Source organism: Elephas maximus, chromosome 12 (assembly GCF_024166365.1).
Source record: "Elephas maximus indicus isolate mEleMax1 chromosome 12, mEleMax1 primary haplotype, whole genome shotgun sequence".
NCBI lineage: Eukaryota > Metazoa > Chordata > Mammalia > Proboscidea > Elephantidae > Elephas > Elephas maximus.
In genome coordinates this window covers 85,632,303-85,657,121 of record NC_064830.1, presented here as the reverse complement: position 1 = coordinate 85,657,121, position 24,819 = coordinate 85,632,303, and the positions used below count along the sequence as shown (strand labels likewise).

Genomic DNA, 24,819 nt, shown 5'->3' with positions numbered 1-24,819 from the left:
ACACATATATAGTTGAACATGAATGTTGTCATATTACAAAGTTTTCTCAGTGTCGTCTGTTATTCAAAACAATATGCTAGATTTCTCATCTGATCAGTGCAACCCAGCACCATACAATTATCAAAAACAATCATAATAATGGTGTCTATTTTTTTTTTTAATGAGACTACAAGCAGACTGCTTTAAGTGCTTTCCATCTATTAACTCATTTACTTTTCATGAAAGGTTTTATTAAGTGCACCATTTACGGATGAGGAAACTGAGGTCTCTAGAGATGTTATCAAACTGCCCCAAGGTCAAATAAGCAGTAAGTGGCAGAGCTGGGATTTGAACCTAGGCATCTTGGCTTCAGAAGTATACTCTTAACATCATAGAGTGGGGAACATCACTCTAAGCAATCACATCAGAGAACTGTGAGAAGATGCCCTGAATGTTCCTAAGGAAAGGAGAGTGGCACCCTAGAAAGTCTATTGCCAAGTCCTGAGGTTTCCAGAAGTACAACTGTCCACTTACAAAAGCACAAATTCCAATTGAGAGAATTGGAAGCCTGAATGGATAATGATTTTCCCTAAGTAGAGCTGACACAGCCACATACAAAGACTTAGTCTTGGGCACAAAAGCTGAGAAAAGGATCCCAATGCCTCCATTTATTGTAGTCTTCAAAGACAAGCAAACAAAACTTTGTATTTTATTACGATTTGGTGGAGGGACACAGTATGTGAAAATTTACAAATGGTGGGTCGATGGGTGGGCGGACGGACGGACGGACGGACAGATGGATGGATGGAGACCCAAGGAGGCTTACTTAGGTCCTAGAAATGGGCCCAAGTTTCAACCCTTGAAAGACTGTTTGTTCTCAGCCCCAGGTCCAGAACACTGTTTCTGTTCCAGCAAATCTCATTTTGCTGAGTTAGGAATTTGATTGGTTCCACACAAGCTTTCTGACCACTGGGCTCCAAAGTTCACTTTTCTGCCAGCCAGTTGCCTGTTTGATGCTTCTTTTCTTCTTTCCTGCTAGCCTTAGGAGTGCAGCTTTCTTTCTGGTTTTATTCTATTTTAAAATTTTCCCCTTTTTTCCTTTTGTTTTCTTATTTTAATTAAAAATGTAACATCAGGTGTGGGTTTTCTGAGCCAACATGTCCAGCAGAAACAACAAGCTGCCCAGCAACCTCCCGCAGTTACAGAATCTGATCAAGCGGGACCCGCCGGCATAGAAACTCATCGAAGAGTTTCTACAGCAGTATAATTCCTACAAATCCAATGTGGATATTTTCAAATTACAGCCAAATAAACCCAGCAAAGAACTGGCAAAGCTGGTGATGTTTATGGCACAGATTGGTCACTGCTACCCAGAATATCTAAGTAACTTTCCTCAGGAACTGAAAGATCTGCTCTCCTATAATCACACTGTCTTGGATCCTGATCTTCGAATGACATTTTGCAAAACTTTGATCTTGCAGAGAAATAAGAATCTCATCAGTCCATCAAGTTTGCTGGAGCTCTTCTTTGAGCTTCTACGTTGCCATGATAAGCTTCTGCGAAAGACTTTATACACTCATATTGTAACTGATATCAAGAACATAAATGCAAAACACAAGAACAATAAAGTGAATATAGCATTGCAAAAGTTCATGTACACCATGTTAAGAGACATCAATGCAACTGGAGCCAAGATGTCTTTGGATGAGATGATTGAACTCTACAGAAGAAACATCTGGAACGATGCCAAAACTGTCAATGTTATCACAACTGCATGCTTCTCTAAGGTCACCAAGGTATTAGTGGCTGCTTTAACATTCTTCCTAGGGAAAGGTGAAGAGGAGAAACAGGACGGTGACTCAGAATCCGAGGATGAAGGACCAACAGCAAGAGACCTTCTTGTGCAATACGCCACAGGGAAGAAAAGCTCCAAACACAAGAAAAAATTAGAAAAGGCTATGAAAGTGCTCAAGAAACAAAAGAAGAAGAAAAAACCAGAGGTGCTTAACTTTTCAGCTATTCACTTGATTCATGATCCCCAAGATTTTGCAGAGAAACTACCAAAGCAACTAGAGAGCTCTAAGGAGAGATTTGAAGTGAAGATGATGCTCATGAACTTTATCTCTAGATTGGTGGGAATTCACGAGCTTTTCCTCTTTAACTTCCATCCCTTCATTCAAAGGTTTCTGCAGCCCTACCAAAGAGAAGTAACAAAGATTCTTCTGTTTGCTGCACAAACATCTCATCATCAGGTACCCCCAGAGATCATTCGGTCATTGCTCATGACTGTGGCCAATAATTTTGTTACTGACAAGAACTCTGGTGAAGTTATGACAGTAGCTATCAATGCTATAAGAGATCACCGCTCCATGTCCTCTGGCCATGACTGAAGAACTTCTCCAAGACCTGGCCCAGTATAAAACACACAAAGATAAAAATGTGATGATGTCTGCCAGAACTTTGATTCAGCTCTTCCGAACACTGAATCCTCAGATGTTGCACAAGAAATTCCGGTGTAAGCCTACGGAAGCCTCAATAGAAACAAGAGTACAAGAATATGGAGAATTAGATGCTAAAGATTATATCCCAGGAGCAGAAATTCTAGAAGCTGAGAAAGAGGAGGAGAATGCTGCAAATGATGAAGATGGTTAGGAAAGTGCCAGTCTCAGTGAGGAGGGGGATGCTGACGGTGAATGGGTTGGCTTGCCCCACTCTTCGGATGAAGAACATCAAGAAATTTTCAAGAAGCTAAACAGCACGCCCATGGAGGAGCGGAAAGCCAAAGCTGCAGCCATCAGCACGAGTCGGGTTTTAACTCAGGAAGATTTCCAGAAAATCCGCACGGCCCAACTGAGGAAAGAACTCAGTGTTGCCCCTGGGAAAGCAGAAAAGAGGAAATATATTGAAATAAACAGTGATGAGGAGCCCAGAGGCAAGTTACTTTCACTCCGAGACATTGAACACCATAAAAAGCCAAAGTCCGACAAGGAGACAAGGCTAGCAACTGCAATGGCTGGAAAGACAGACCGAAAAGAATTTATGAGGATGAAAACCAAAATGAATCCATTTTCAAGTTCCTCAAATAAGGAGAAGAAAAAACAGAAGAACTTTATGATGATGCGGTATAGTCAGAATGTCCGGTCAAAAAATAAACGCTCCTTTAGAGAAATGCAGCTGGCTCTACGAGATGCCCTTTTGAAAAAGAGAAAAAGAATGAATTGACTTCCAAGCAAGTTTTCCATTTCAAGGAGAATGCTAACTATGTGTCATTACTCTAAAAATTTGTAAATCAGGAATCTTTGTTTATATTAAGAAGTCCAGAAGCACTATATTTTGAAAACCACAGTAAACTTGGTAGCAGCTAAAAAAAAAAAAGTAACATCAATGAAGTAATACAAATATAATTCGATATAACAAAAATGTTTAAAGAAATGCCCCCAATGCCCCTTCCATTCCTGCCTTCCCGAGTTGACCAACATCAATAGTCTGGTGTATGTCCTTCCACATGTTTCTCATATTCATAGAAATAGACACAAATATATATATAATCATATATTAAGAAGGGTTTAATTATTTGTTTTTACAAAATTAGAATCATATCATACACTTTGTCTTACAACTTTTTCTTCTTATGAAATGCATCATGGAGACACTTCCAGGTCAATATACATAGATATAACTTATTATTTTTTGCTATTAAAGATTTTTTTAAGATAAATGATTATACAGTATGATTGACCTTTTTGCAGGTGTACAGTTCTATGATTTTTAGCACATGTAGACATTCATGTAGCCATGACCACAGTCAAGATATAGAACTTCCCTGTCACCCCCAAAAATTCCTTCATGCTGCTTTGCAGTCATTCCCTGCTCCCACTTGGCAACCACTATTCTGTTCCATCATTTTTTTTGAGAAGGTCATATAAATAGAATCTTACAGTATGTAACCTTTTGAGATTGGTTTCTTTCACTCAGGGTAACGTCTTTGAGATTCATTCGAGTTGTCATGTGTGTCAATAATTCACTCCTTTCTATTGCTGAGTAGTATTTCATTGTATGGATGTATTACTGTTTGTGGCACTTATTTTTTTTTAATGACTCCAATATATTCCATAGTGGGTATAGAACAATTTATTCAACCAGTCTTATGTTGAAGAACATTCAGACTGGTTTCCACTTTTTTCCTCCAAAGAAATAAGGTTGTAATAAACATACTTGAATATATATCCTAATACAGAGGTGCTTTTATTTACATATGATTATTCTTAAACGTAAGATTCCTAGGTAAAAAGTGTGTATAGTTCATTTTTAACAGATATTTCCAACATTGCTTGTTGTCACATTTCATATACCCACCAGCAATATATGAAAGTATTTCTTTCCTCATGCTTTTGTCAGCTTGAGGTACTTTCTCTTTTTAGTTTTTTTTTCCTCCCATTCTAATAGGTAAAGGAGCCATGGTGGTGTAGTGGTTAAGTGCAAAAGGTTGGCTGTTCGAACCTACCAGTTATTCCGTGGGAGAAAGATGTGGCAGTCTGCTTCCATAAAGGTTTACAGCCTTGGAAACCCTCTGGGGCAGTTGTACTCTGTCCTACAGGATTGCTATGAGTCAAAATCGACTTGATGACAGAGGGTTTGGGTTTTGGTTTGGGTTTCTAACAGGTAAAAACAAAACAAAACTATTTTTTGCTTTAATTTGCGTTTCCCTGAGCATCTTTTTCGAAACCCTGTTGGCATAGTGGTTAAGAGTTACGGCTGATAACCAAAAGGTCGGCAGTTCGAATCCACCAGGTGCAACTTGGAAACTCTATGGGGCAGTCCTACTCTGTTCTATAGGGTTGCTATGAGTCAAAATCAACTAGACAGCAACAGGTTTGGTTTTTTTAATTTACTGGTCATTTGGACATCCTGTTCTGTGAGGAACCTACTCATAGCCTTTGCCCATTTTTCTATTGGTTGATCTATCTGTTTCTTCTCAGTTTCTGAGTGGTCTTTTCAAATTATGAACATTAATACTTTGTCATAAGTGTTGCAAAAAAAGAAGAAGAAAAAACTCAATTTGGCTTTTGACTTTGTTTTGTGCCTCTGCCCCATGCTTAGGAATTTCAGGGTGGGACAAATGGTTAAGTGTTTAACTACTAGTGAAAAGATTGGTGGTTCAAACCTACCCAGGGGCACCTTGAAAGACAGGCCTGACAATCTGCTTTTGAAATATCATAACCTTAAAAACCCTATGGAGCAGCTCTATTCTGCACACATGGTGTTGCCATGAGTTGAGATCAACTTGACAGCAACTAACAACAATAAGAACAAGCCATGTGTTTACAGGTGTTTATAGATGTCTGTATTTCCTTTGTGGGCTCTAGGTTCACAGTCTTGTTTGGCTAGAAAGTCACCCCTACCAAAGGTTAAAAAAAATACTTTCGAACGTTTTTCTTCTAATATTTATTTCCCTTAATGCATACAAATACTCCAACGGTTAGGTATTATCATTTCCATCCCTACTTACAGGTGAGGAGACTGGGGTTCAGGAAGATTATGTAATCTGCCAAAAGACACACATCAAGGAAGATACAAGGCAATAATGTGAACCCAGGTAGTCCCACACAGAGCTCATGGGCTTAACGACCATGCTATACTCCCTCCTTCATCAGCCCAAGTCAGATGCCAAACTATCCTTATGAGGTGTTGTCCTCAATTTTTTACACAGGCTAAGGAAAAAGAGCTTCACAAATGAGTGACAATGCAAAAGGGATTAGGAATAAAGGCACACTGTTGCTGAAGGATGCACCCAGCATCCATGGTGCCAAAACTGCAGCTTTGGAAGATGACAGCTGGGTATTAACGCACAAAGCAGTGGAGAGAGAAAGGGGAGTTACTGACTTTGGGGAAGCAAAGTACGCAGTGAAGTTAGCACAGGTTTTGGAATCAAACAGACCTGGGAAAATGGTAATATTTCCTCTTACTAGCTGTGTGACCTAGGACTTGACTTAACCTCTCTGAGCTCTAGCTCCCTCACCTGTAAAATAGGAATAACAATCTGTCTCTCAAGGATGTTGTTAGGATCTTGTAAGAGATATCTATCATGATGCTGGGCACACGGATGATCACAAAATCTACTTTTCTTTCCCTTTAATGCAAACACTGAGCCAAGCCCAGGAGAAGACAGCCAATCTTGAAAACCATGCTTTTTACAAGCTTAAATCTGTTGCCATCGAGTCAATTCAGGCTCATAGCGACCCTATAGGACAGAGTAGAACTGCTCCATAAGGTTTCCAAGAAGTGGCTAGTGGATTTGAACTGCTGACTTTTGGTTAGCAGCTGTAGCTCTTAACCACTGCAGCACCATGGCTCCTTTCACAAGGTTAAGGAACCATAATTCAGAATTCAAAAAGCACAGGGCCCTGTGGGCCCAATCTCCACACTGAGCAGCACTTTAGGCATAATAATAGCTAATATTTACATAGTGCTTGTCATGTGCCAGATACATTTACAGTTAAGAAAGCTGAGTCAGAGAAATAAGTAACTTGCTGAGGATCATACAGTCAGTAAATGACAGAGGTAGTCTGGCTTCAAGGTCCCTAGGTGGCACAAACATTTTGTGTTCTACCACTATCCTAAAGGTTGGTTCTTCAAACCCACCCAGCAGTGCTGCAGAAGAAAGTCCTGATGATTTGCTTCCACAAAGATCACAGCCAAGAAAACCCTGCGGAGCAGTTCTACTCTGTAACATGTGGGGTTGCCATGAGCTGGAACCAACAGCAGTGGGGTTGTGTTGTTGTTGTTGTGTAGTCTAGCTTCAGCGTCCATGCTCTTAGCCACCATATCATGCTACGCTATCCTGTATTATACCACGCAATACCATACCATATCGTACTATACTACATGCCTATCCAAAAGCAATACCAGAGGTTTGTGATTAGTCCAGGGCGATAATTAGGGAGAATCAGAGAAAATGGACTAGCTAAAGTATGAGCAAAGGATGAAGGTTGGGTCTTGAAGTCCTAGCAAAATCAAACAAAGATTATTCCATAGTCTAATTTTCTGCTGAGAGTATGGCTTGCCAATTTCATTCCCTTTCATTAACTAAAGGCCACTTCCTCTAACAGCTTCGTATGGAGTAGACCCAGCATACTTATCAAGAAGTTTTGTATGCAAGCCTCAGAAATCAAACTCAAAGTCCTCAGCAAACTGAAGCAAAGATTATTCCACAGCCTAATTTCCTACTGAGACCCTGAGTTGCCAGCAAACACAGTGAAAAGATGTTCTAAGTCATTAGCCATTAGAGAGATGCAAATCAAAACAATGAGATACCACCTCATCCCTGCTAAAACGCCAATTAAAAACACATGCATACACATACAGAGAAAACAACAAATGTTGATGAGGATGTGGAAGATTGGAACTCTCATCCTCTGCTGGTGGAAATGTAAATGGTACAACCACTATGGAAAACAGTACGGTGATTCCTCCAAAAATTAGAAACAGAGCTACCTTATAACCCAGCATCTCCACTCCTTGGTATATACCCTAGAGATCTCTAGTAGAAGAGACACAAACAGACTTATGCACACCTATGTTCAATGAAGCACTATTCACAGTAGCCAAAAGATGGAAACAACTTAAGTGCCCATCATCAGATGAATGGATAAACAAAATGTGGTACATACATACTATGGAATATTACACAGTCATAAAGAATGATGGGTTCCTGAAACATCTTGGAACACAGAGGACATCACGCTGAGCAAAATAAGTCAATCACAAAAAAGACAAATAATGTATGATCTCACTTTTATAAAATGACAAGAACAGTTATGTATACAAAGACAAATGTCCATTGGTGGTTGCCGAGGGGCAAGGGGGTTCATTCTCTAGACAGTAGTCGGTTTTTACTTTTGGTGATGGACAAGATAGCACTGAATATGGGAGAAGTGTGCACAGCTTTAACCAAGATAACCGATGCCAACAAATTGTATACACATATACACATACCTGTCTGGAGCAAAAGAGAAAGACAGAAACCCAGGACTCAAGGAGGAACCAGTCTATAGGACTATAGTCAAGTTGAACTATGGCGTCCTCTAACCTGATAGCATAGGAAGTATATAGTGCTTGGCTACCACTACTGAATGTTCTGATCAGGACCACAATAGATGGATCTTGACAGAAAGGAAGAAAAATGTGGAACACAACTTCAAAATTTCAAAAATCCAGAATTAATGGACCCAGCAAGATAGGAGAAATACCCAAGATAGTCTTTAAAACTTGAACTGAAACTATCCCTTCTAGCTACCTTTTAGCTAAATAGCAGGTTAGCTCATAAAATAATGAATATCAACCTTGAGCACTGCGCTCTTTTAATTGGAAAAAAAAAAACTTGATGAGGCCAAATGGTAAACAAATACTCTAAAGCATAGACAAGAAGTTTGGGGGGCTGTGAGACTAGGTCAATGGGAACAGAACTAGAATGGAAATAATGAGACTGTTGATACAATGTGAAGAATATAACCAATATCACTGAACAATATGTGTAGCAATTGTTGAATGGGAACCTGTTTTGTTGTGTACACTTCTACCAAAAATGCAATAAAATATTATTTTAATAAAAGATGTTGATATTGCAGGTCCCCTTGGCTCACCTGAGTTTGCCCGTAACTTTGGTAGACAGCTCCTCATCTCAATATCCTGAGTCTCTCATCTACTCTGAAACAATAGAAATGGTGTCAGCAGATAAACTTTCCAGCTGCCATAGCCTCCAGTGGGATGACTCTGTGGCATGTCTCATATGGTTTTTCAGATGATTCCCAAGTAGGATTGGACTTCAGTTACTTGTAGTAGTAATAACACTGGTTAATAATATACTCTGTAGTGTTTGATCTCCCTTTTCTAGTCTCATGTTCCCTACTTTCTCACTTGTGCTGTCTGAGATCACCTCTCAAACAAACTACCTACACTCAAGTCCTTTACCCAGGGTCTGTCTTGGTGGTAGTCCAAATTAAGAGAAATATCATATTTGAAAAACCCACCAATACAATATCCAGTGTTGGAAGGGTAGTCTTCCCAAAGAAAAATCAGGAAGGTGTTACCAAAAGAAAAGAGAACAGATTTTGGACAGAAAAAGAAAAGATTTCCACCTCACCCAGGTAGATCTTAGCTTTCTTTACATAGACATCCCATTTTAGAATTATCTCCCAAAGCCTTGTCTGTCCAACAAAGTAAATGTGAATCCATCACTCTTTTAAATCCTCCAGGCCAGAGTCTGAAACACTCAGACAAAGGAAAAGTCTAACACGGATGCTTTAATGCATGATGGGAGTCCCCTGGGGAGACTGTAAATCAGGTTGCATTACTTTGTCACCAACAATCAGTGGGAATGTATTGGCCATCTCATCCTCTAAGATACACGGACATCAAATTGCCCCTCATCACCATGCAGACCTGCAGATTATTCTACAACATATCCTGGGTACCTAGTAGCCTGGGAGAACGTCTAGCTTTAGAGTTCTCACTGATGGCCATTCAGAGCACAGAATATACATAAGAACTCATGCCAATAAGAAAAAGGCCATAAAAACAAGACCCCGGGGGTCAAACTCTCAGATCCTTAGGAGTTCAACGGAAAACTGCCTTAGCTCCTGGCTGAATAGTCAATGCACAGGAGCTGAAGCTGCTAGAAGGATTCCTGAAGAAGCCAGGGGGTAGGAGAACAGAGCCTCAGATCTATTCCGAAAAGTATTCACAGAGTGCTTAGGATTCAGAAGTGTCATTGCCTCCTCCCTAAAGAGCTCACAGGCTGACCTATAAACAAACAATTAAGGTACTGTGTAAGCAGTATTCATTTATTCAATGAATATTTACTGAGTTTTTTTTTTATTTATGCGCAATGCAAACAACACTGCATTGGGCAAATCTGCTGCAAAAGACTAACTATTTAAAGTGTTGAAAAGTAAAGATGTCACCTTGAGGACTAAGGTGCACCTGACCCAAATCATTGTATTTTCAATCAACTTCTATGGATAAGAAAGCTGGACAATGAATAAGGAAGACTGAAGAAGAAATGATACATTTGAATTACGGTGTTGGCAAACAATATTGAATATACCTACACCATGGATTGCCAGAAGAACAAACAAATCTGTATTGGAAGAAGTCCATCCAGAATGCCCCTTAGAAGCAAGGATGGCAAGATTTCATCTCTCTTACTTTAGACATGTTATCAGGAGGGGCCAGTCCCTGGAGAAGGACATCATGCTTGGTAAAGTAGAGGATCAGGGAAAAAGAGGAAGACTTTCCATGAGATGGATTGACACTGTGGCTGCAACAATGGGCTCAAACATGGCAAATACTGTGAGAAAGGGACAGGGCCAGGCAGCATTTCATTCTGTTGTAGATAGGGTCACTATGAGTCGGAACTGACTCAATGCCACCTAACAAAAACATTGGCAATTTGGCATAAAAAGATAATTGAGGTCTTTGCCTTCACGAGGCTTGCATTTTAGCCTATAAACAAGTAAAGAAGCTAATAAAGAAGATAATTTCAGGTAGTGAAGAATGTTATGGAGGAAATAAAACAGGGTGATGTGTCAAGAGAATGAACAGGTGGTTAGGGAAGGTGTCTCTGGGAAGGTAACATGTGAGCTAAGGTCCGTGTGTCCATCAGATTTTGCTGCACAACAAACCACCCTAAAATTCAGTGGCTTACAACAAGAAGCATTGATTTCTTGCTCATACATCTGTGGATCACCTGGGTTTTGGCTGATCTAGGCTGGGTTACTTTGGGCTTGGCTCTAGGCCTTGGGTTAGATTCAGATGTACGGCACTTGTTTCTCCTTTTGGGGGGTAAGCTGGACTCCTAGGACATCTTTATCTTATGGTAACAGCAGAAGTGCAAACTACACAAACACATGCCAAGACTCTGCTAACATCCCAACTGCCAAAGTGACAAAATCAAGGGACAGGAAAGTACACTCCTCCTACTGTAAGACCATGAAAAATGGACAGGTAATACAATCACAAGGGAGAAGAGAATATAGGATGAATAACTCACTCTATCACAGCCTGAAAAATGAGAAAGATGCAGCCTTGTAAAGACCAAAGGGGAATACACAGGTAACAGCAAGAAGGATCCGCTATGTGAGTGGGCTAGAGAAGCACAGAAGATGGGCACCCAATCTAACTTGCAGGCGCCTAAGAGGGCTTTCATATTTGATGAAGGTTTCTCAATACTCTCACCCTACTCAGGACAGAATGCTCTCAAACAGAATGAGGCTGAACTTTCAAATGTCTGACTGCTGGACAAAGGAACCAAAGGGCCAGCATCTTCCTTGCTTCTTTTTGTTCTCAAACCACTGTCACACCTAAGATGATACTGGTAGCCATCAAGGGAACAGTTTCAAGAAAGTTGTGGGAGATAGTAAGGACATGGTGCCTGTAAGTGTAGATACTTACTCTGAAATTTACTAGAGATAAGAAATGGGGCAGGGGGGTGAAAAAAATATATACCAAGCTCATTCCCATCCCAGGGCATTTGCATATGCTTTTCCTTCTGCCTTTATCCTTCTGGTAGAATGCTTTTCCACCAGGTCTTCACGGAGCTGGCTCATTCTTATAATTCAGGTCTCAAGTCAAATGCCACCTTCTTAGAAAGACTCTTTCTGACCTCCCTCCAGCCATCTAAAGCAGCCGTGTCCCAGCCCACATCACTTTCTAAGACTTATTATTATCTTCATTGCATTTATGATTACCTATTTTTTTATTTTTGTTTGTTTACTTCCTTATTGTCTATCCTTCTCACCAGAATGGGTTCAGGGACACTTGATTTGTCATGCTCACTGTAACCCCAATTCCTTCAATAGTACCTGAAGCACAGTAGGTGTTCGAAATATTGTTGAATAATTAAATGGCAGAACGAATAAATTTGGAAATATGGAAGGAGAGGAGAAAGTGCAGTGATGAACGAGGAGAATATAGAAAGAAAAGCAAGAGACATGATAAGAAAGGAGAAAAATAATGTGGAGAAAACTGAATAGAGAAAAAAAAGCAGTTAAAAAAAAAGAGAAGAAGAATTTCACTGGGGAACGTAGGGGTTAATATCTCTGACTGCTGCCCAGATGCTTGGTGTTTGAACAGGGTGATTCAGGGGAATAGTGCTTAACAAGGGTCTTGCATCTCATTTACATCCCTTAATCCATCAAAATCTGACCAGGGGACACCGAGTTGTAGACTACTATACATTTTGCATTCTTCCGCTATGTTGGAAACTATTAGAACAACAGCTCAGAACTAGCCCTGTAGGAATAGAAAGGTCAAAAGACAATCTGTTTCTTGTAAATAAATAATAATAAATTACCATGTTTGAATATACTCAGGAATCCTGCTGTGACTGGAATGTCACTCTGGATTAGAACCTCTTGTTGACAGCCCAGAAAGAAGGGTCTTTCAAAGTCCCCTCTGCCTAAACACTCTCTCCCATTTAATTCTGGTAAATTCCTGCCTCCTCTCCATTTATTCTTTTTCTCCTTCTGAGAATTCCCGCCAGAATTCTAATTATTAATTCTTTTCTTTTTTTTCTCCAAAGATTCATTTTTCCCAAATGCTTTCCAGGAAGTTCATTGACTGAATCCTTCATTTCACTAATTTGTCCTTTAGCTGTATTCATTCTGTTGCCCAACTTACCACTGACAACTTATTTTTCATTTTAGCAATATAGTCTTCATGCCTAAAATCTTCAAATGGTTCTTCAAAACTTCTTATTTCTATTTTATGTTTCTAAAATCTTATTTCTCTCAGGATATTTATTTTTCTTATTTTAATTTTTTATTCTCTCTAATCCATTATTTCTGCTTCTTGTGGCATAAAGTATTTAGTTTGAGGTCTTGTTATTTTTTTCCTATAAATTCATAATCCTTAGGAACTATCAGATACTTTGGATGAATATGGGGAAAGGAAATAGGGTTGGGGGCAAAAATCTTGATCTTAGTTCGTGTTTCTCCAGGTAACTTGGGCTATGGTGAGGACCTTCAGGAAAGAGAGCCGGATGTCATAGTGTGGATACAATCACTTCCTTTTTTGCTCCCACCTTCTCTCTTCTCTTCTGGGAAACGGCCAGTGCTTAGGCTGCAGATAGCAGTGTTTTCCAAGGGCTACCACCCTCTCTTGGATTGCCTAGGGACCAGCCAGTTTACCTGCCAGCCTTGTTATCAGTCCATCACCCCTTAAAAGCCCCTGCCCTGTCTTGCTATTATTCTCACTGCATCAGGCTAGTACTGAGTTGGCATTCTGTTTTCCTTTCCTGCAATAGCAAAGAGAGAGGGCAAGGATTCACCTGTGAAAAGAAGAGTCAATAAACTCTAAAGTTCTCACCTTGACTACTGCCTTTTGTGGCACTAGGGACTCTCTTTCCCTATGCTGTTTTTTTCTGTTTCATACCAACACTCAACCACAATGCCCATAGTTACAGTTAGATTGTAGGATCCATCAACCTCTCTCTCCCTTCTGCATCATCAGGATTAGATTCAGGGAAGAGTCAGAAACCTTTATTAATTCTCCTTTACATACACATGTAAACGCAATAAAACATAATATTTGAGACCTCACATAAGCATATTTGTAGGACAAATTTTCTAGAAATGCTGGATCAATGGGCACACACATATTAAATTTTGATATAAATTGCCCAAGTGCCCTTTAAAACAGTGTACCAATTCACACTGTCAATCTTAGTACCAATTTCCTTGCAAAGACTATACATGAGGTATTACCAAATATTTCAATGTTTAGAAGCTCTATGATGGTTTTGGTAGAAGCACAACAATACATTAGAAAAATGGCATTTTTTTTTTTTTCTATTTGCAGTACTTCAAATTATGAGGAACACTGAAAAAATTTTCATATGTGTATTGCGGCATTCCTTATAAAAGTTGAGAAGAGGGCTTAACCTAAATATCCATCATCAGAGTGGTTAAATAATCTGTGGACTATCTAGTTTACAGGAAAAAAATGATTAATAAACAATGAAAAAATGCTCTACTCTAACTATAAAGAAATATGAATTAAAATAACAAATATAATACCATTAGTTTTAACCTCATACCACTAAAAAAGATTAACTCCCATGGTTGGCAAAGCCCCAGTATTACTACTGTTAGCTCTTGCTCTTGAATTCAAATGAAAGTGATGACTCTGTCAAATGCTTTTGCCCAAAATCTTGGCCTTTCCTACTTTTTAATTCCTCAAGTTGCACGAAAGGTAGCATTAAAATTGCTTTCTATCACCTATGTTCTTATTTCATCAGAACTTGACACTCTTTGTCCCTTAACTCTGGATGAGAAACAAAATAAGGGCAGAAAGAAATCAACTAGATTTCCACTTGCTAATGTTCAGTACCCCAAACATTTGTTACATTAGACATCATCTAATATCTTAATTGTGGCTTCCCCAAAAGGAGCATCTAAGATCTTGAGTACAGGGAGCTTATTTGGGAAGTAGTTCCTGGGAGCAAGAGTGAGAGTGGTGAGAGTAAGGCAGGGAAAGGTATAAGTCACTGAAGAGACGTTCTGAGTCAGTCAATGCTGCGAGTGACAGGGGCTTAATTCCTCTGATGACTCACCGAGGAGATGTAATTGCACCTCAGAATTGTCCTTCTAAAGGACAGGAGGCTGGGGTCTTTGTCCCACTCCCTGTCAGTTGAGGGTTACCTCAGGATTAGCTTCTCTGCTCTTCCAAGCCTTCCAGAGACTTTAGAAAATATACTGAGGTACAGAAGTAGGGATATGGAGTGAATGTTTGAGATAGAATGCTGTCAGTGTACATGAGAACTGTCTGCACAGCTGAAGCTGATATTAGAGGTGAGCCAAGGGTGTGGGATATAGTGCACAAAGACACCCACTACATGCTGTTGTCAGCTGCCGTCAAGTCAGTCCCCGACTCATGGCGACAACATGCACAATAGGATTGGACCATTGTGATTGATATGGTGTTCACTGGCTAATTTTCAGAACTAGATAGCCAGGCCTTTCTTCCTAGTCCATCTTAGTCTGGGAGCTCCACTGAAACCTATTCAGCATTATAGAAACAGGCAAGCCTCCATTGACAGATGGGTGGTAGCTGCACTTGAAGTGCACTGGCAGGTAATTGAACCCAGTTCTCTAGCATGAGAGGTGAGAATTCTACCACTGAAATACCAGGAAACTCAAGTATGAGTTCCCCAGTAACTTTTCTGACTCTGCTCCTGCATTCAAGGGAAATGATACACGCTTCTCTCGTGAGAAGACTCAGGCCCACCTGGACATCCCCAGGCATCTGTACCCATCTATCCCCCAACTCTGACCACCAAAGGCTGCCTCTGAGAAATAACTATTTACTGCACGCCTGTTTATGGGGAAATTTGTCACGGCTGCTGCAACACTTGCATTCTCCGCACAGCCTCATGCCTCTGGGAAGCCTGACCAAATCAAATGAGTTGATTTTAAACTGCGTCTTGTAGGGAATGCGCTTATTTTCAGCAATTATCTTTGGAGTCGCTGAGATAAAAGCTTCTGAAAATTAATGATTCTCACCAAGGTGTTGGCTTCTTTATATGCAGAGCTGAACTGCATACAATTAAAGGAAAGCTAGGCAGATGGTATTAAAGGAAGAGGGTTTTTCCAATAAGAAAATACAGAGAAGAGGTGGTCAGGATAAAGGAAAGAACTATGGACATAGAGTCAGGAAATCAAGGTCAAATCCTGTGTGACCATGGGCAAATCACCCCCCCTCTCTTGCTTTCAATGTTGTCATGTTTTAAATGGAGAAAACATATGTTGGGGGAAACAAGTTTCTTTAGAAGCTGACAACAGAATTCCTCCCAAGAAAAAACTAACATATCTTTTCATGAGAACATATTTTATTTAACACGTATTTTTTTGTCTAAACAAGTTAGTATGGGGTGGGAAAAAAAGAGATAGCTAAACTACCTTGCACGAGAAATTATCATGGATTTAGGTCCAAGACAGCTACTGGGGAGACAGGAGAACTGCAACCGATACCCAAACCCATTGGCTTCGAGTTGATTCCAACTCATAGTGACCCCTTAGGACCAGGCAGAACTGCCCCCACAGTTTCCAAGGAGCGCCTGGTGGACTCGAACTGCCAGCCTTTTGGTTAGCAGCTGTAGCACTTAACCACTACGCCACCAGGGTTTCCGTATGCAATGGATAGAGGAGGGGATATCAAGTTCATGGTAGGGCAGTGAATCTAGAAAATGAGAGGTGACCAATACGATGTGAGTGGAGGTGATATGTGTCACTTCCAGGGAGAAGCAGTGAAAAATTCATGTGAATCCTCTTCCATGCTTAGTGCTGAGATGATTTTGTGTTCCCTTTGGTGAAGCTACAAGAAGGTAAGGCATCATCAGTTTGGGCCCCTGAGTGACTGTATGGAGCTGATCCCTCACCAGCTTGCACAGCAGGAATAAATGTTTGTTAGGTGAGGCCACTATGAGATGTAGAGGTTGTTTGTTACCTCAGTATAACCTAGATTCTTCTGGTTCTTCTTTCCTGCTTCCAGCATAAGTCCCTGAAGAACTTGTGGAAAAACTGGGAGAGATTAGTTAGATTCTCCACTGTACATGGGATTGAGGTTTATGCTGGTTCTCTTCCCCGTTCCTTACTGCTCTGCTCTGTCCCCCAAACCAGTTGCTCTCAAATTGATTCTGACTCATGGCGACTCCATGTGTGTCAGAGTAGAACTGTGTTCCATGGGGTTTTCAAAGACTGATTTTTCAGAAGCATATTGCTAGGCCTTTTTTCCAAGTCACCTCTGAATAGACTGGAACCACCAACCTTTCATTTAGCAGCCAAGCGCATTAACCATTTGTACCATTCAGGGTCTCTGCCCTATGCCCCAAACCAAAAAAAAAAAAAAAATTGTCAAGTCGATTGTGACTCATAGTGACCCTATAGGACAGAGTAGAACTGCCCCCAGAGAGTTTACAAGGCTGTACTTTTTACAAAAGCAGACTGCCACATCTTTCTGCCAGGGAGCAGCTGGTGGGTTCAAACTGCCCACCTTTCTATTAGCAGCCAAGCACTTAATCACTGCACCTCCAGGGCTCCTAGCCTCTGTGCCCCAAGGAGGTATTAATCTCCACAGATTGACTCACCCAGTGTCCCTCACCATCTGGCTGCTGAATGGGAGCAGCCAGTGGGAGGCAACACCAAGAGGTCAGAGAGCAGAGGAGAGAGAGGATGACGTAATTTATTCCCGGCCTCTAGATGGACTCTTAAGTCCAGGGTTTCTTTTAGATGGCCTCCGGTTTGGCCTACCTACCTACTTACCTAGCTGATCTCCTTCCACTTCTAAAGCTCTTTCAGGGTCTGATAATACTGCTTCTCCCTCTCTTCCCTAAATTTTCAGGCCTGGGGGTGGTAATGGCTCCCCACTGTTGCTCATCCTGGGGTGCTTCACCATCCCTTGCTGGCTCCTTAATTCTGTCCACACCTTGTAAATAAAGAATGCTATCCCTTTCTTCCTGGGATTCTGATGTTTACAAGGCTAACACCAATTTTATCTAAATTTCAAAAAACAGGATGAACCCGGTAAGCCGAAGGTTTTGGGAATACCCAGGGAGCTAACATCTGGAATACAAAAAAAGTACTTGAAAAAATTGTTATGAAAGGGCCTGGAACATAGAAAGTATGCCACGAATACAGATCTGAATCTGAGGAGAGCTCTCTTCAAACTGAAAGAAATAAAGCTTTTGTTTCAACGAGACTTCTTGGTATTTCACATCTGTCCATTTGACACTTACTTTGAAGGAGCTGGCTGTCTTTGGTTAAATTAGGCCATAAATCAAGAACACTGAAGTACATCTTGAAACCCATCTCTTGTGGATTTTCATCCTAGCTCTAACAGAGGCTTCTCAAGATGGAGCTGGAGGAGATGTGAAGTTACACTAAACTCTTGGGGAAGGTTTTGTTTTTTTTTTTTCCTTTATAACTGAGAGGGCGGGTGTCCATCAGGGTCCTTCCCTCCCAGCTACCTGCAGAAGCCCCACACTGCCCGACATGGAACCTGAGAGCTTTCTCTTCTTCCCTCACCTCTTCCCCTCTCAGACACTGAGCCAGGTGGCACTAACTGGAGTGGCAAAGCCAAAACACTGTGAATTGATATCAGCATAAATAAAATAAGATTCCAAATCCTGTTTGACGAGGTAAGAGCAGAATTTAGGATCTAATCATTATCAAGTTAACAAACACAGCAAATGATGCCAAATATTGACAGAGCCGTTCAAAAAGTGGTCCTCGGGCAAATGGGAAACTGATGCCAATGGGTGAGAGTGAGGCATGCCAGTACACCAAGCAACTCCAGGGTGCACAATTCACATAGGATGCAATGTGAGTGATGTCGCCTGGTGTTGTGCAGCACAGTACACTTGCTCAGTCAGAAGCCAGCTCAGCGAAGATGAATTCTAGTAGGAGAGCACCAGTGGCTACCCTTTATCCTTTCACAGACATTCCCTTGTTTGCCTTAAAGGTAGAGCTCTCTGAGCCAGAATAAGTTGGATTCTCTTTCTGTAAAACGGTGAGTTCTAAGAGGAGTTGTCATAACTTCAGATGGACCATCAAGCCAGGACAGTTTAGTAGAGTTTGCTCAATTCTGCGGATGCCAATGTGGCCAGACAAAGGGAACCAGTGAAATTTATTATCTTCCTGAGATAGGTAGCTTTCTGATGAAATTTACGAACATATTGCCAGTTGCCACCAAGTCAATTTTGATTCATGGCGACACCATGTGTTACAGAGCAGAACTGTGCTCCAAAGGGTTTCAAGGCTGGGATCTTTCAGAAGCAGATCACCAGCCTTTCTTCTATGACACCTCTGGGAGGGTTCCAGCTGCAAATCTGTCAGTTAATAATTGAGTGCTTAGCCCTGTGCACCCAGGGACTCCTAGAAACGTATATAGACAATATAATGTCTGGAACAACCCAGAGTTCTTTCTGAGCCCTGGACTCAGACTATTAGCTGGAAGTTGATCATCAAGGGGTGGACTATCATAGTGTCTAAAAGCACGGATTCTGGAGCCCAACTGCTTGGATTCAAATCCTGGCTTTGTCATTTATTAGCTGGGTGAGCTTTGGACAAGCTACTGCACCCCCATGCCTCAGTTTCCCCAACTATAAAGTAGAGATAATAAAAGTACTTTCTTCATAAGATTATTGATTATTGTACATAGCAAATGAGTTATTACGACTGAAGCCTAAAATAATGTGCAACACATAGTAAGGGCTATACTTCCTGTTACTACTCTTCCATCACGCATCTGTTGGTTTGTCATACTGTGGTGGCTTGAGTGTTGCTGTGACGCTGGAAGCTATGCCACCAATACTTCAAATATTAACAGAGTCATCCATGGTGGACAGGTTTCATCAGAGCTTCCAGACTAAGATAGATTAGGATGAAAGGCCCAGCGATCTACTTTTGAATATTAGACAGTGAAAACTTTATGAGTCACAGCAGAATATTTTCCAAGGTAGTGCTGGAAGATGAGCCCCCTAGTGGTTGCCACGATGGACTCTAGCATACCAATGATCATTACATAGAGCAGGACTGGGCAACGTTTTGTTCTGTTGTACATGCGCTCACTATGAGTTGGAGCAGACTCAACAGCAAATAGCAACAACGTTATCTCTGTCTGGATAGCCCAGAGGCAACACACACTCAAATATTCCAAATGGAATTCATCATTTCCTTTCCCATCCAAACAGAAAATTTCTGCTATGAACACTGATTTACTGATCTTGTATATAACTTCCCTATTTTTCCAGAGGCCAAAACCCAACCTCTTAAGACTTCTCCCTCTCCTTCCCCACTCCCCACAACTGGTAACCAAATCCTGCTGCTTCTACCATTGAAATATCTTATACCTGTCCCTTGCTCTCTTTAGCCCTCTGCCACAGCCTTTATTCAGACCTTGTACTGACCAATAACACAACTTCCATTCATTTCCTGGCTTTAAGTCTCTCCCTGAATTCACATCTTCATCCAAGTCAATCCCTGCTGCCAGAATGACCTCCCTAAAACATAAGAGCTAAATGGGTATGCTAGGTAGGCTAGGCTAGACTAAGTTACATAACAAACAACTGCCCCCACCCCACCCCCACCCCCACCTTCAGGGGCCCAACTCAAGGAAGGTTTAGTTTTTCATTTACAAAACAATCCAATGTGAGTGGGATGGCTCTTTTGTGTTGCTTTCCTCTAACTCAGGGACCAAACTGCTACTTTTTTTTTTTTTTTTTTTTTTAACCGTGCTGTCTACTCCAGGGCACTGGGTTATTTGCAACTCATGGCTTGGTGGACAGCAACACAAACTAGACCAGTGGGTCTCAAATTCTGATCTCAGGATTCCTTGACAATCTTAAAGAAATTCTGCTGTTGTAGGTTACAACTAACAACATTTACCATATTAGAAATTAGAGCAGAAAATATGTTAAATATTATTTATTCATTTAAAAATAATAGCTAACTTATTACATATAAATAAAATATTTTATGAATAATAATATAAATTAATGAATAAAAGAAGAAAATGTTTTGTTCCCAAACAAAAAATTTAGAGAGAAGAATTACATTGTTTAACACATTTTGGCAAATCTTTAACATCTGACTTAATAGAAAACAACTGGAGTCTCTGATCTGCTTTTGTGTTCAATCTGTTGTGATACATTGTTTGGTTGAAGTAAACGAAGAAAATCTGGCTTCACACAGGTGCGCAGTTGAAAAAAATGGGAGTAATAACATTTTCAGATAATTGTGTATATTCTTCTTTGGAACTATGCCCAAACTTGCAAGTGCTTATTTTCTTAAAGGCTATTGCAATGAAGAATATGAAACCCTATCAATGATGCTATATTAAAGCACATTGAACTGTCTTACAGTTTGATGGATCTTTGCCGGCATGATTTTGCAATATCATGCACTGGTCATTTTGAAAATATTGGTTCCCTGACTTAAGCAGATCGTCCAAATGTTGACACATTTCATTACACTACATTAAAAAAACATATCAATTAACATCACCATTCATCAGAAATATCTCCAACAATTGGGAAGCTGTCAAATTCACGGTGGCAGATACAAGTTTTTAAAATTCTAATTTTCACCTGAAAGTTGAACTTCATCTCAACAAATATTGTCAGTTGTTTTCTTTGAAGTGATAGGCTCACTTCATTCATTCTCAAGAAAATGTCTGCCAAATACCCACGTCTGAATAACCATAGTTTGCCTGTCAGTTCTTCTTTCAAGTAAAAACGGTGTTACATAAAAAAAAAGCTGCAAGGTCATTAAAAATGACTATTTCTTCCAAAACAAAAATTTAGTGATCAAACAGGCATTGTTTTACATTTCAAAAAATCTCTATAACGTTAGGCTTGCAACTCAATTGCATAAGTGCTTTTTCTCAAAACTGTCTTCACACCTTGGTTTGCGGCAGAGATACTTTATGCCTATGTTCCATTTCATCACACAGAATATTAAAAAGAGTTGTACTCAAGGGTCAAGATTTAATGAAATTAATAATTTTTATTGCTACATCAAGAACATTTACAAGTGAAACCAGCACTCTTTTTTAATGCCAGCATGTGGCAATAAAGAACACAGTATTAGTACAGTTTGGTGCCACTGCCTTGATTCGTGCTAAAGTGCCAGTTTTTATTACGAAATAGTTTTAACATGAAAATATTTTCGACCTTGCAGACCCCTTTAGAAGGTCTCAGGGACCTCCTGGGGTCCTTGTTTCACACTTTCAAAACCTCTGACCTAGCCTACTCTGATTCATACAGTATTCCTGGCCAAAAAGCCTCATGTGCAGCCCCCACTCGTCTGTCAATGGAGGTTTTTCCGTGTTTCTACGATGCCGAACAGGTTTCAGCAGAGTTTCTAGACCGAGACGGACTAGGAAGAATGACTGAGTGATCTACTTCCAAGAAATCAGCCAGTGAAAACCCAATGGATCACCATGATCCAATCCCATTGCGCATTGGTGGCCGGCTGAGGGTGGTTAACAATAACATCATCCAGTCTGTGCTATTCAAATTTGCTGTGTGGGCTGATATCAGGCTGCAATCCAAGCGAAATAGAAAAATTGAGGGCAAGCGTTTAGAAACTTTCATAGTAATTTTACAACATAATTTTATGTCTGGAGAATCTGACGAAAAAAAAGAGGAGAGTGTTTTTTCATTTTCTAATAATTTATTGTATTTGACAATATATCCATCTGTGGCAAAATTTTCTTTAAGCTTTTAATTTCTTTTGCCCCAGATAGTTTGAGAAGCATTAACTTAGAGAATAAAATTAAAATTCTCATGCCTTTAAAGGTCTTTCACAATCTGTACTCGGTCCACCTTTCCAAGCACGTCTCCAATCACTCTAACCCAACAGGCTAAACCAGGGGTTGTCAGATTAATTACAGCCTGCAGGCCAAATCCAGTCCATTCCTGTTTTTCTAAGTAAAGTTTTATTGGAACACAGCCATGTCTCTTTGTATCTATAAGATTTCTGTAGATCAAGTTGAGAAAGTTCCCCTCTGTTCTTATATTTTAGGAGAGTTTTTATCATCAATGGGTGTGGATTTTTTAATGCATTTTTAGCATCAATTGATATGATCATGTGATTATTCCCTCTTTAGCTTATTAACACGGTGGATTATATTGATTGATTTTTGAATCGTGACCCAGCCTTGGACCTTTGGAATAAACTCCATTTTGTCATGGTATATCATTCTTTTTATATAGAATGTTGAGTCCTATTTGCTAATATTTTGTTAAGGACTTCATGAGGAATATTTGTCTGTAGCTTCTTTTTTTGTACTATCTTTGTCTAGTTTTGGAGTTAGAATGATAATAGTTTCATAAAATGAATTGGAAAGTGCTCTCTTCTATTTTCTGAAACAGACTGTGTAGAATTGGTGTTAATTCTTTAAAAGTTTGAGAGAAATCTCCAGTGAAATCATCAGGGATTGGAGATTTACTTTGGAGGAGTGGGGTTGTTAATAAGTCTCCCTCCAAATTACAAATTCAATTTCCTTCATAGTTGTATCGTTGTTTGTTGTGTGCAGTCGAGTCTATTCTGACTCAGAGTGAACCTACGTGACAGAGGAGAACTGCCCTGTAGGGTTTCCTAGGCCGTAATTTTTACAGGAGCAGATTGCTAAGTCTTTTCTCCCTCAGAGTTGCTATTGGGTTCGATCCACTGACCTTCTGGTTAGCAGCAAGCACTTAACCATTGCTCCACCATGGCTCCTTTTAATAGTTATGTTGTTGTTAGTTGCCATCGAGTCGGTTCCAACTCTTAGCAACCCTATGCACAGCAGAATGAAACACTGCCTGGTCCTGCATCATCTTCACAATTATTGCTATGTTTGAGCCCACTGTTGCAGCCACTGTGTCAATCCATCTCATCAAGACTCCTCATCTTTTTTGCTGACCCTCTGCCTTACCAAACATGATCTCCTTCTCCAGAGACTAGTCCCTCCGGATAACATGTCCCAAGTACATGAGATGAAGTCTCCCCATACTGGGTTCTAAGGAGCGCTCTGGCTATACTTCTTCCAAGACAGGTTTGTTCATTTTTCTTGCAGTCCATGGTATGTATATTCAGCATTCCTCACCAACACCATAATTCAAAGGCATCAATTCTTCAGCCTTCCTTATTCATTGTCCAGCTTTTGCATGCAAATGAGGAAACCAAAAATATCATGGCTTGGGTCAGGCCCACCTTAGTCCTCAAAGTGCCATCTTGGCTTTTTAACACTTTAATGTGATTTTTTTTTGCAACAGATTTGCCCAATGCAATACATCCTTTGATTTCTTAACTGCTGCTTCCATGGGTGTTGATTACGGATCCAAATAAAACGAAATCCTTGACAACTTGAATCTTTTTTCCATTTATCATGATGTTGCATATTGTCCAGTTGTGAGGATTTTTGTTTTCTTTGAGGTTTAATTCATACTGAAGGCTGTAGTCTTTGATCTTCATCAATAGGTGCTTTAAGTCCTCTTTGCTTTCCACAAGCAAGGTTGTATCATCTGTATACAGGAGGTTGTTAATGAGTCTTCCTCCAACCTTGATGCCATGTTCTTCTTCATATAGTCCAGCCTCTCGGATTATTTACTCAACATACCGATTGAATAAGTATGGTGGATTTTAAACCACGAAGTATTCCCTTGTACTGTTCCCAACGACTGCCTCTTGGTCTGTGTACCAGTTCTGCACCAGCACAATTAAGTGTTCCGGAATTCCCAGTTTTGCAATGTTGTCTATAATTTGTTATGACCCACACAGTTGAATGCCTTTGCATAGTCAATAAAACACAGGTAAGCATCTTTCTGGTATTCTCTGCTTTCACCCAAGATTCACCTGACATCGGCAACAATATCCCTCTTATCTATTTGCTGAGACGTTTTTCTATTTTTTTATTTGCTTCAAGCATGTTTGCAATTGCTTGTTAAGGTATTTTTACCAAGACTGCCTCAAAATTTTTTGTCAGAGAATTCTAACATTTCTATCATCATTCCGTTGGTATCTATCAATTGTCTTTTTTGAGATCTTCCTGGTCTGTATTATGACAAGTGATTTTCAGTTGCAACCTGGACATTTTCATAAAATGAAGCTCTGGATCTTATTTAAATTTTGTTTTAACTGGTTTTTTCTAAAACCACTCTGGCAGGGGAAGAGAAGGTGCCACCTTGTTCCTTATAGATTGTTGTGGATTGAATTGTGCCCCCCTCCCAAAAAAAAATGTGTGTCAGCTTGGCTAGTCCATGATTGCCAGTACTGTGTGATTGTCCACCATTTTGTCATC

At 40.2% G+C, this 24,819-nt stretch overlaps 1 protein-coding gene across 1 annotated transcript; it reads left to right on the top strand.

Annotated features, from left to right (window-relative positions):
- The first annotated feature begins 1,136 nt into the window (after positions 1–1,136).
- Positions 1,137–3,201, top strand: LOC126087511 (protein SDA1 homolog). The gene is given in 2 exon segments (XM_049905039.1): positions 1,137–2,332; positions 2,334–3,201. Coding segments are annotated over 2 exon segments (2,064 nt in total).
- Positions 3,202–24,819: the final 21,618 nt, after the last annotated feature.